Here is a 12,920-nt window from a genome sequence, read left to right on the forward strand (position 1 = left end):
CAATGGCCCGACCGCCGCCACTACCGGGGCCTGAACGGGCCTGGCGGAGCCCGAGCGCGGCCCGGCCCGCAGCGCGGGGCCCCGAGCGCGGTGAGTGCCGGCGAGGGCCCCGGGGGACGGCGGGGAGCGGGGCGGGAGGCCGTCTCGCTGTGCCCGCGCGCCCGGCACCCGGAGCGGCGGCGCCTCTCATCTCGGGCCCCACGGCGCGGTCGCCCACATCCCCGACCGGGGGCCCCCTTCACGCCAGTTCGGGCTCGGATAGGCCCCATGGTGACGAAATCTCTCCGCGGATCCGATACCTGGGTTGGGGGACCGGAAGAAACCCCACTGGTCCCCTTCCTACCGAGACCTGGAGACTCAGCCCTGAGGGTCCCCTACTCTCGACCCCCAGGTTCCCTGGAGACCCGGATAACGCGCTGCTGACCTTACGAGGGACCCGGGTCTGGGGGACGCAGATAAGCTGCACCTGCTCCCTCCCCTCGGACACGCCTACCCGGACCCACATAACCCCCTTTCCTGCTCCAAATACTCCGCTTTTTACTCTCTGTTTCGTTTTCCAGAACCACACAACCCATTTTGAGGCTTCCGTCAAATACCCCGTTCTGGAGAACCCCAGTAAACTCCATTTATAATTCCCTCCTCAGTGACCATAACCTTAGATATCCCTCCCATACCTTAGATATCTATCTGGTTACCCTTTTGAGACTTTGGAAATTCAGAGAATTCACTTCTCTTTTCAACTCCTGGAATCCTCCAGCCCTTATAGTCCCCCCATCTCTTTTGGGGGTGGGGGGAGGTGGTCCCTTAGAGACTAAGTTAACTTGCTAATGATTCTTTATCATACTTTCCCTTCCTTCCCATGCCTGAGACCTCCTCCAGACTTCTCCCTGAATTTCTGTCCCTTCTCTGGCAGGCATCCACTCCTGTCTCTCCCAGCTGCAGGGGAGTTGAACCTCTCCCACCACACAGTGGAGTGGTCTAAGAAGCTGCCCAAGGAGCCTGGTTATTCCCTATAAATCCAGTCCCAGGCTCTGGACCCAGCTGGTTGGGGAAAGGCACCTGTAACGTGGAAGATAAGGGGACAACTGGTGTGGGGGAGTTGGTGCTTTCACCTCCAAGAGTAGCCTGTCTTCTGGCTTGTATATTTTTCCACCTGTTAGTTTGGGACTGTGATAGAGACTGGCCTTGGATTTCTAACCCTGCCCCTCACGGTGAGGCCACTCCATTGTGGGGGGAGTCCTTGGGGGTGTCCAGCCAGGTTTCCTGGTAATGAAAATGGGGCTATAGTGAGTTGCAGCCATTTGCTCAAGGCCTCCTCAGGAGGGAGAGGCAGCGGGAAGGGAGGAAAGAGTGAATCAAAGGGACTGCAAAGAGGGCCCATCTATAGTGACAGAAGAACTAGCAGCCCGAGAGTAAATCCAACCCCTGTTAATCCTGTTTGATGTCTCTTGGAATGATGCAAGTCATTGAGACTCTCTGGCCTCCCTGTAATTTAATTCTCCCACCACTTTGGAGTGTGTGTGAGGGAGGGAGTGAGAGGGGCTGCTCTTCCCATTCCTCCCTTTCCTTCTCACTGTTTTCCTGCCAGTCAGTGTGTCATTTGGATTTGTTTCTGGTGCTCGGGTCAAGACCTGGTTTTTTTGTGTGTGTGGTTTTTTTTCTCTCAGTCTATTTATAATTTCCCAGTTGCTATTTTGGGTTCTGCTTAAGGGAAGATTCTGTCCACCCTAAGGAACGTTCCAGGGTGTGTTCCCGGGTGTGTTTCCTCCTCGGCAGGTGTTGAATTGAGTTCTTCAGATCCCCAAGTAGCTCTTGGGCTGGAAGGATAAAAGCTATTTTAGGGTAGTCACTGAAGTGGAGCTGTTAATCCTCTATGGGTCTCTCTAGTTAAGAACACTTAGAGGTTAACCCTTCTCTTGCTGCGGGGGTGGGGGAGGCTTCTCCACGGTTTTGGGAGGGTTGGGAGAATTTCCTGCCACAGCAGAAGGTGGGATAGGAACGTGCAACTCAATACAAAGGCAAAGATAATAGCTGCCTTTTGTTGGGTACTTACAGCACGCCAAGCACTACGCTGTGCCCTTTGCATACCTGACTAAAATAATCCTCACAACAAGCCTGTGAGGTAAGTATTTTTAGCTTTACAGATGAGGAAACAGGCTAATAATGGAGAAAGAACGCAGTTTCTATAGAGATGATGTAACACCATAAAAACTATCCTTTCGTCAGAGGGCAGCAGGCATCATGGCACACAGCAGGACAGACAGACTAGGGAGCAGTTTGTCTCCTTTCAGCTTCCAGAGAAGGCCTTCGAGTTTTCGTTTTCGGAAAGCATTTGTGTTTGGGGTACAGAGCCTTAGTAATAGAAGAGATTCCTGAGGTGAGAGAACTGCCCAGGATGTGGTGGAGGAGGGGAGCGCAGCGGGGGCTGGTTAGAGGGGATGTGCTGTGGGTTGACTGTGAGGGAAAAGGGGAAGGCTGCATTCTGGGGAGATGTTGTGAAGGGAAGGAAACTCACTCAGAGGCTTGAGAAGTAACATTAAAAGGGGAAAAAAAGAAGTACTACTCGGGCCCTGTGCGGAAAAGAGGCAGACACAGTGTAGACCTCAGAGACAGCACTGCATGTACTCACATACTTTAGATCAGACACTTCATCCTCTGTGAGACTACTATAGGTAAGGAGAATAAATCTTCAGTTTAGAAGTTGAGGAAACGGAGATTCAGAGAAACAAAGTAACCTGCCCATGGTTTCACAGCCAGTGAGTGGCAGCTCTCCTGATAGCAAGTCCAAGGTTCTTTCCATGCTGCCTCCCTCTTCAGATCAGGCGCCAGAAGAAATCTTTGGATGAAAATGTACTGAGTTATACCAGTAACTGGGAGGGATTGATTGTGTTTGTTTTATGGGAACAGGTTCCGTCAGCTTCTCCACAGTTGTTAAGGTTAGAGTGTGAGACCAGAAGAGCAGCTTTGAAAGAAGCAGAATTCTTTCAGTTTTGCCGAGGAAGAAGTCTGAAGGAGAGGGGCCCAGGAACTTTCCTGGAGGAGAGGAGTTTGCAGACAAAGGACAGAGGGAGAGAGACTAGATTCCCAAAAGGGTTCCTAAGGTAACAGCGGCAGCTTTGGTTATCCAGTAGGCTATTGGTGACTATAGGTAAGGACTTCCACTGTGCCTTTTTAAAAGGGTAGGGGGAATAGGATCAGGGTGTTGGCTATTTCCTTTTAAAGTCATAGCCCCATTAAACCCAGATCAAGGCAAGCACATGGCTGCCTCCCTCCTTTGGTTCTGTCAGTACAACCTCATGAGCTGTCCTTAGCCACCACCGGCCTCTTTCCTAGAAGCCCATTACTCACGCTTTCAGAAGCAGCGTACTAAACTGCTGTGTCTTGTTTGTGCTTGTTCAGGAGAACAGAAGAGGTGGACGTGTGGGAGGTGGGGGACGTCCTGTTCTCTTTCTGAGTTTGTGTGGAATTTCCAGGGCTAGGCTCCCCTCTCACGCTGGCCAAAGTGATGTGACTTGCTTCCCTCTGGCTGCCATTCCCAACTTTCCAGGGGCTGATTTTGGGTAAGAAGGGGGAGCAGAATTTGACTTTGAGGGTAGGGGAAATTCCCTCCAAACTAGATGTTTAAACTTGTGCTTGCTTTCTACCCAGTTCCAAGGTGCGTAGTAATCACTGGTATTATAAACAGGTAATTCCACCCTTGAGAATAAGGAAGGACTTAAACCATGAAAGGCAGACGTCAGAGGCCTTTGAGATTTATAGTGAAGCAGGCAGATATACCACGATGACTTGAAGGCTCAAGTGGGACTAGTTTTTAGTACTGCCTACCCCTCCCCAGCACGTGACTCATGCATAATGCAGCCACCTTTGTGCGGATCTTTCTAGGCAAATCTCCACTCGTGATGGGGAAGTGTTTATCATATTACATTACAGTGTTTCTTCAACAAGAGGAATGGTTCCTGAACAGGACGTAGCTCATGTTAATGATGAGCAAAGCTCTCTGGGGCATGAACCCGCTGATCCCATCATCTCGTTCACGGCCAGTCTGTTGGATGAATGGTCACTGTAAGCAGCAGGTGCTAATGAGCTGAGCAAGCATTCTGTGGCCCACAGCTGTTTGTGTGGTTGGAGCCTTCCCCAGATTCTCATGGACAATCCCCAGATACCCCCTTTGCTCCCTTCACATGGAAAAGCCTCATGACCAGATTTTGGCATGACCACTTCAAAAGGAATCCCCCTGTTGTAGCAAGTTGCTTTGCAGTTGGTAATCTGTGATGAGTTTGTGAGTGAATATGGGTCTGTTGTCCCCCTTTTGACAGTCCGTACAGTAACTCCCATCCTCTCTTCCTTTGAGTTCATGTCAGGAAAAAGGCTCCGTCATCTTTGCTCCAGTTTTCCCCCTTCCCACACGCTTCCCCTCCCCGTGCCTCAGCAAGAGAAAGGATCAGACTTCAAGATATTGGCTCCCCACCTTGGAAGGGCTGCGACCCCAATTTAAACCCGAACTTTCTGAGCATAAGTTAGCCTTGCATCAACTTGCATTCAGTGACTCATTCACCCATCTAAAAGAAAGTTGAGAGTCCTTTTCTAGATGCTAAGTGTGTGGAAATGAAAGAACTGTGATCTGACCCTTCAAAGAATCAGTTTGGTGAGGAGTTGTAATGCAAGTATGCTACCTGCTCATAATGGAGAAATGCATGTGTGCTATGAGGGTCTGCCAGCAGCGGGGTGGGGGAAGTGGGGTGGGGGTTGCACTCAGCACCTGGGGTCTTGGATGGGCTTTGCTAAAGAAGCATGGCTTGGGGACACCCAGAGAGGTGGTGGTGGGTAGGATGGGACCAGTACTGGTTTAGGGGAAATGTGGAGTCTGCTGTTCCCTCCTTCGGCAGACCTCTCATTGATGCTCCGCTGAGAAACACATCTGGCTCTGGAGCTGACTTTCCAGGGTGTAAATTCCTAAGCAAAGCCTTCTTCCTTCCATGTTGCCTTTTGGGCATTTTATTGCTCTTTAGCACCTCCATGAGGAGAAGAATTGTGGAAAGTAGTGGGTGAGGGGGAGATAGGGTAAAGAGGAGGAGGAGCTACTATCTCTAAATTTAGTGGAAAGGATATAAAAGTGAAGTTGAAAGAGAATAGTTGGAGGTTAGGGCTTTTCCTTCCTCAGATTATCTTGCTTACTATTCGCCTAGATAGTACTACTAATAATAGTTACCATTAAGCACTTACTGGGTGCCCAGACTTCTGCTGAATGCTCTCTCTTCATTATTTCATTCAATCCTCAGACCATTCTTATGATTTAGGAGATCATTAAGCCCATTTTCTAAATGAGGAGATAGCTCAGGGAAGTAAGTAGGTGGCTGAAATTCACATGGCTTTGAAGTGGAGGGGCTGGGATTGGAACGGGATCTGTCTCCCTCCAGAGCCCATGTTTTCATGGTATTGGGCTCCCTAACACCAGGTGTTCTGATGTTTCAGGTGAAGAGATTGTTTTCTGAAGGCTGCGTTGGAGGCTGTGACAGAGCAGAGAGCCCATGTGGAGCTGATGGGGAGGCTTTCTGAATAATATGGCCCTTCGCCATTAGTCTTGCCATGACCACATTTTTCACCAGCGTCCCCCCCTGGATTCAAGATGCAAAGCAGGAGGAGGAAGTGGGCTGGAAACTAGTTCCCAGGCCTCGGGGCCGGGAGGCGGAGAGTCAAGTGAAGTGCCAATGTGAAATCTCGGGGACGCCCTTCACGAATGGGGAGAAGCTGAGGCCTCACAGCCTCCCCCATCCAGAGCAGAGACCGTATAGCTGCCCTCAGCTGCACTGTGGCAAGGCTTTTGCCTCCAAGTACAAGCTATATAGGTAGGTGACTCTCCCGTACCTATTCCTTCTGTGGGGTTCCCAGAGGACAGAACCAGAAAGACTGAGTATGAGGCTTTATCTGTGACAGAAGAGTAGAGGTTAATTGGCCCATAAGTGTACCCTGAACACCAACCACTTGAAGTCACTCACTAAAAGCTAATACTGGTATTTGTAGGCAGACACTAGACTCTGATGGGGAAATACCAGCCAGTCATGAACAAACCAGATTGAACAGTTTTGGCAATACTACTTTCCCCACCTTTGTCAATTAGCGGTGAGAATCTTAGCCAGAAATTATGACTCAGTCTTAGAACTTTAGAAGGAAAAGGAGACCCTCTGGTCCAATCTGTAAATTTTAAAGTGGAGGCGCAGGGTGGGGAAGTAATTTACCCAGGGTCACATAGCTTCTTTGGTCCTGCAGTGCCTCTTCTGAGCCAGTCTGCTGCTCGCATGATTCCTTCTCGCTCCGTAGACTCCATGGTGTCCTCTGGGTCAGCAGCTGATCTAAAACTTGTAAGCCCAAGAGCCCTATATAAAGTGACATGGAATGTGACAGTGCAGATACAGCAGAGCAGCCTGGCAGGGTTGGGGTGCTGCTCAGATTTTATCCTTGCCTTTCCACCAGAGGAACAGGAAGATGCCTTTTACAAATGAGGCAGACTACCTGATGCACACCCCTTTGTCCGTTCATCTAGCCAGCTATGATTTATTGAGCTCCTGCTATATGCCAGCCACAGCATTCAGTGCCAGAGACTGAGTAGTGAGCCAGACAGATGAGGGTGCTGGCCCTCGAGTTCACTATCTTAATAGTGGGGACAGACAGCAAACAAGTAAATTCATGAACAAGATGACCACAGAAAGCCTTAGTTCTTTGTCTGGAAAACAGTTGATAGGAAGGAACTAAAACAAGTAACGGGGTAGTGGGTGACCAGGATTGTCCTCATGACAGTTCTTTGGTCCTCAGGACAGAATCATGCTTTGATTCTGGGTGTTCCCTATGTCTTAGGTGGACTCCAGTTGGGTTGTCCTCTTAGTACCATCTGGGTGTCCATGGGAGGCTGCAGGAAAGGTCCTGGTCTGGGGGGCAGGAGCCCAGACTCCAACTGTAGTCACTGTGTGAGCTTAGGTGAGTTACTAAACTTCTTAGGGCCTCAGTTTCCTCACTTGTAAAATGAAGGAAATGGACTGTGGATCACCTATTACCTCCCTCTCATACATTATCTTGTCAGTTATGTCCCAGGAGGTTCACAGTAACTCTCAGGCATGGGCACTCACACGTAGCATGAGTGTAATGGCTGTTTGATACCTTCCAGGTATGATCGATCACTGGGTGCTATAGTGGAGGCAGCAGTGGCGTACCTAAGTGAACTCAGGTTGCAAGAAGGACTGTTCAAATTCAGCCTCTGCTACTTACTGACTGGTGGGTGGGGCTGTCCTATGCTTTGGCCTCTTGTGGAGAACGAGGTAAATGACAGTTCACACATGGCCTGGTAAATGTGGGTCCTTGAAGTCTTGGTGAGTTGATTCTGAATGTCCTGTGGAGCTCTGGATTGTAACTCCTGGACTCTGAGCTGCTGTCCCTCCAGATGGGAGCAGGTAAACCAAGGGGGGCACTGAGGTGCTATACCATGGGAACACTTTTTTAAGTGTTGCTGGTTTATGTGGCAAACACTTTAAGTTGTACAAATGGGCATTCAGTGAAAAATGAATTGTCCTCATGCTGGAAGCTACCATTTTCCTCCCCAGAGGTGTCCAGTGGGGTCAGTTTCTTGGGTATCCTTGCTGAGACATTGAAACATATACTCCTTCCCTTTCTATTTTCACAAGGGATTGTATTATACACACAGTACCGAACTTCCTTTTTTGACGTAGCCCCTTATATTCTGGAATTGTTCTAGATCGGGAAGTTTAGATATATTTCTTTTTTTTTTTTAATTGTGCCATTTAAAATTTTTTAAATATAATTTTTTGAAAAGAAAATACATTCACATAAGACAAATTCACCAAAAGGCATACAATGGAAATTCTCCATGATACGCATAAGCTTCTTATCTCTTCTCTGCATAGGCAGCCAGTGTTGTTAATTTCTTGTATATCCTTCCAGAAATATTTTTGAGTGCGTACAAACAAACATTTGTCTATTTTCCATTTCTTTCCTATGCATAGTACCATTCTGCATGCACTGTTCTGTCCCATTGCTTTTTACCACTTCATATATCCGAAGAGCTTGTTCCCTAGGGCATATAAAGCTACCTTGTTTTTTTTTTAAGTTGAGTCATTTTATGACCTTACCATAATTTATTCGCCAGTTCCCTACTGATGGACATTTAGATTGTTCCTGACTTTTTACTACTACTAACAGTGCTGCAAAGAGTAGCAGTACGTATGAGATTTTGCAGGTGGGCGAGGACAGCTATAGGATTTAGGTACTGATTGGCACGGGACCCCATTGCATTCTATCACATGGCTCGGCCATAATTTTAGTATCTAGTTCCGTCGGTGGACGTCTCGGTTGTCTGGCCAGCCCTTGTGATCTCCCTTCTTTTTCTCCTCTATCCTCCATCCCTACCCCCAGGCACATGGCCACCCACTCAGCCCAGAAACCCCACCAGTGCATGTACTGTGATAAGATGTTTCACCGCAAGGACCATCTGCGGAACCACCTGCAGACCCATGACCCCAACAAAGAGGCCCTTCACTGTTCTGAGTGCGGTAAGAATTACAATACAAAGCTAGGCTACCGGCGCCACCTGGCTATGCATGCCGCCAGCAGCGGTGACCTCAGCTGTAAGGTGTGCCTGCAGACCTTTGAGAGTACCCAGGCCCTGCTGGAGCACCTGAAGGCCCACTCACGCCGAGTAGCAGGCGGTGCCAAGGAGAAGAAGCACCCCTGTGACCACTGTGACCGGCGGTTCTATACTCGCAAGGATGTGCGGCGGCACCTGGTGGTGCACACGGGCCGGAAGGACTTCCTGTGCCAGTACTGTGCCCAGCGGTTTGGCCGCAAGGACCACCTGACGCGTCATGTCAAGAAGAGCCACTCACAGGAGCTGCTCAAAATCAAGACAGAGCCAGTGGACATGTTAGGCCTACTCAGCTGCAGCTCCACGGTCAGTGTGAAGGAGGAGCTGAGCCCTGTGCTGTGCATGGCCTCTCGGGACGTGATGGGGGCCAAGGCCTTCCCTGGCGTGTTGCCCGTGGGCATGTATGGCGCCCACATCCCCACCATGCCCAGCCCGGGCGTGCCGCACTCCCTGGTGCACGGCACGCTGCCCGTGGGTATGAGCTACCCGCTGGAATCCTCGCCCATCTCTTCCCCAGCTCAGCTTCCTCCAAAATACCAGCTTGGATCTACCTCATACTTGCCTGACAAATTGCCCAAAGTGGAGGTGGATAGTTTTCTGGCGGAGCTTCCTGGAAGCCTCTCTCTCCCGTCCGCTGAGCCCCAGCCCGCCTCACCTCAGCCGGCGGCGGCGGCGGCGGCCCTCCTAGATGAGGCACTGCTTGCCAGGAGCCCCGCCAGCCTCTCTGAGGCCCTCTGCGCCGCCAACGTGGACTTCTCCCACCTGCTGGGCTTTCTCCCCCTCAACCTCCCCCCGTGCAACCCGCCGGGGCCCGCGGGAGGCCTGGTCATGGGCTACTCCCAGGCCGAGGCGCAGCCCTTGCTCACCAGTTTGCAAGCGCAGCCTCAAGACTCCCCCGGAGCTGGGGGGCCGCTGAACTTTGGACCTCTGCACTCCTTGCCTCCGGTCTTCACATCTGGCCTGGGCACCACCACCCTGCCTCGTTTCCACCAGGCGTTCCAATAGCCCCCAGGGAGGCCCTCGGTCCAGGCTTGGGCTCCGTCAGGGAGCCTCTGTGCCCACCCTTTCTGCCTCCTCCACGAAGGCAGCTGAGCTTTCAGAGCTGGGTTCAAAAAGAAAAAATTCCAGTATCTGTATGGAGCACTTGGTTTGGGGGTTCAAGGCTCCAGGATCAGTTCCAGGAGGAGCCCTGAGCCCCAGCCCCATGAAAAGATCTCATACCATAGAACTTCAGGTATTTTTACTTTTACTTTTTTGATCTGAATCGGGAGCCACACTCAGCCCTCTCCCTCTCCAGAACGTCAGAAGCTCCTTCTCTTCGGAGAAGGAGGCAGTCTCTTGGAGACAGAGGGTTTCACTTTGGATGACCTCGAGAGAAATAGTCCAAGAAGCCCGTCTCCTGGTCCCAACCTGCAGACCCCACAGCAGTTGGTCGGGCCCTGCTGCAGAGAAAGGGTCACTTGGCTCCATCACCTGCTTCCAGCCAGTGGGCAGGAGAGAGGGCCTCTTCCTCCCACCACCCCCGTCCCTCCTGTACCGACACCTCCACTTCCAGTCAGTGTTGTCCAGCAACGGCACCGTTTACACAGTCGTCTCAGACACACCATTCACCTCCCTTGCCAAGCTGTTAGCCTTAGAGTGATTGCAGTGAACATTGTTTACACGCCGTGAGTCCATTCCCACCAGTCCATTCCAGTTGGCACCAGCCGGAACCATTTGGTACCTGGTGTTAACTGGAGCCCTGTTTACAAGGCGGAGTCGGGTCTTGCTGACTTCTCTTCACTTGAGGTCACGTTTTTCCCCTGTGGGGAAATAAACTGACTTTGGACTGCTTCAGTCTCTGCCATCTTCCATGACTGTGTCTGTTTCTGCCTTCCTCGGCAGTGTCCCCGAGACAGGCAAGAAGACTGGAGCCGTTTTCTCACAGGTCTGCAGTTCTGTTTTTCTCCAAGTACATCATGACCCCACCCCCTCCCCTTGAACTGGAGAGGGGAGACCTGAAAGGCATGGCCGCTGCTTTTGCCCCCACTCCCATTGCCCCCACTCCCCGACCCCTACCCCAGACATCATGAACTGTTATCATTAGTCTCGGAAGGAGGGACTCAGGTTCTAAGCTGGTGTGGATAGCAAAGGAGAGGGTGTGAAGCCCTGATTTTGTCTCCTATTTATCCCTTTTCCAGGAAGTTGTGGAATTGTTGGAAGAAGAGTTTTCAGGAAGTTAGGGCTGGGCAGATAGTTGAGTCCTAACCTGTGGGTATGTCATTGGCTGCCATACTAACCTTTTCTCCACAGTGTCCCCTCTCTCTCCACTCCTTTGCAGTTACTGTGGACTCGGGGTCACTGTGCATAGGCCTCTCTGCTCTTCATCAAAGAAATTCCACCTTCTGTTTGTGCCCCCCACCCACCCACTTAGCCCCGATACTTAGCAGGGTTTCTTGCAACAGATGATCTGGCTTGTGGGGCTCCCTGCCACAGACAGTGCAGCCCTTGCCCAGCTGAACCCCATCCCTGCTTCATTTCTCAGTTCTGCGTGGGCTTCGCTCTTCCCACTCAAGGGAGGGAGGCAGCTCGGGGCCCACTGATGTGGGACCCTCATGAGACACCTCCACTCTGATTCAGAAACACACTTCTACCTCTTTACTGTTAACTCCTACAAGTGCAGCCAGTAGTTTCTGGGCACCTCTCTCAGCCGTGCCTCATGCTGGCTTCTCCACGAGGGTTTCAGGACGAACTACCAAGGAACTGCCTCAGCCTCCTCCCAGTCCTCCTACTCTCCCTTCTAGAAATCACTTCACTTTATCATCAGGAACTGAGCAGGTCCAAGACCCAGGCTTCTGCTTCAGCCCAGGCCAGTACTCTTTGAGGTGAAAACCTTAAAATGTAGCTCCCTGGCCCTTAATTGGAAGTGATGTGACGTGAATAAGCACGTTTTGATTTAGGCAGGGTAGCTTGGGATACCTTTAAAAAAAAACGAAACAAAACAAACCAGATATAAAAATGTCTGGCAAGGTTAGAATCAGACTAGATGATTTGCTTCTAAAAATTAGTTTCAGTGAGTCCCAGGGACTAATTAAGGTTTATTTTTAAAAGCGTCCCCCTTGGTACGCAGCCACCTCCTGCATGCTGTGCATGTTACTGGGACTCGTATTACAGGAAATGGCACGTGAGGGTCTAAGCAGGACTCGGTGCTGCCATTCTTCTTATTGTCTCTGGTCCTCATCACTAGACCCAGCAGCCCTTTACCTGCTCCCGGCCACCTTCCCTGCACCCCTCGTTTATAGAGGCAGGTGGGCCTCTGGCCACAGAATAGAAAGTCTCAGGCTTAGAGGAGTCCACTCTTCTTGCCTGTCCTTTCCTGTCCCTTCCTTGAATTCTCTGCCCCATTAGTGATGCTGGGAAACTCCTGGAACAGGCAGAGCAACTATTTAAAGCCTTGTAACTGGGGCCTTGCCCCGTCCCCCCTTTCCATCCTGCCCCTCTTTTCCTTCAGTGCCCTCATCACACACAAGGAATTTCTCTATCACTGTGAACTTTGCTGGTACAGAGGAACATCTGCCTTCACCTTTTTTTGGACCATAGTCACCCAGCCATTTCTTAAACTTCCCTTCCCCAAATTTAAGGAGAAAAAAAAAAAAAAAAGCCTTATTGGCCTGGTTGTTCAAAGGATAAGAATAGCCTTATCCTGCACTCAGTACCAAACCCACTTCAGTACCTTTACTGAGGCCATGAGAGCCTAAGGGGTGTCTGCCCAGGACAGGAGCCATGGCATGTGGCAGAGACCAAACAGGGACCAGGTAAAGGGGTGATGTCCCCTTTCCCTACCACCTCCTCCAACTTCTGTCATCGATGAGTTGCCCTGAACAGGGCAGGCACCTCCCATCCTGTACATAGCTGGTCCAGGCTGAGTACAATTCTGGGGGCCAGGGATGACCTGCCCAGCTGTGTCAGCTCAAAGGTTCTGTGCACATCTTAAAAGGGGAGAGGTGGGAAAAGGAGCACCAATGAGATTCCCCCACCCCCCAAACTTTTACAAATGGCATTTAATGGAAATCCGGGAAGCAGGTGTGATTACTTTTTTGCTCGTAGATATTGTCCTAAGTTGAAATTCTTCCACTGCCCTAAACTTCCCCTAGTAGTCTGAATCCCTGCCCCCCCTTTCTTTTTGGTAGCTGTTTTACCCATTCCCTCTACCTCCCCTCTTATCTAGGAGCTGTTTTTAAGCACGATTTTTTTTTTAACAGTTTATATTGTACAGGATCAATATTTTGCT

General features: G+C 50.6%; 1 protein-coding gene across 1 annotated transcript; it reads left to right on the forward strand.

The window, feature by feature from the left end:
- Positions 1-16: 16 nt before the first annotated feature.
- On the forward strand, positions 17-12,267 carry PLAGL2 (PLAG1 like zinc finger 2). The gene is made up of 3 exons (XM_080814765.1): positions 17-90; positions 5,473-5,846; positions 8,422-12,267. The coding sequence occupies exons 2-3, from the start codon at positions 5,587-5,589 to the stop codon at positions 9,653-9,655; spliced, it is 1,494 nt and encodes a 497-aa protein (XP_080670891.1). The 5' UTR covers positions 17-90; positions 5,473-5,586; the 3' UTR covers positions 9,656-12,267.
- Positions 12,268-12,920: the final 653 nt, after the last annotated feature.

Source organism: Martes martes, assembly GCF_963455335.1.
Source record: "Martes martes genome assembly, chromosome: 9".
NCBI lineage: Eukaryota > Metazoa > Chordata > Mammalia > Carnivora > Mustelidae > Martes > Martes martes.

Bases quoted from the DNA above. Each gene is read 5' to 3' on its own strand.
- PLAGL2 (XM_080814765.1), top strand. From the start codon at position 5,587: ATGACCACATTTTTCACCAGCGTCCCCCCCTGGATTCAAGATGCAAAG. The intron at 5,847-8,421 runs GTAGGTGACTCT...CCCTACCCCCAG, and splicing joins TCCAAGTACAAGCTATATAG to GCACATGGCCACCCACTCAG.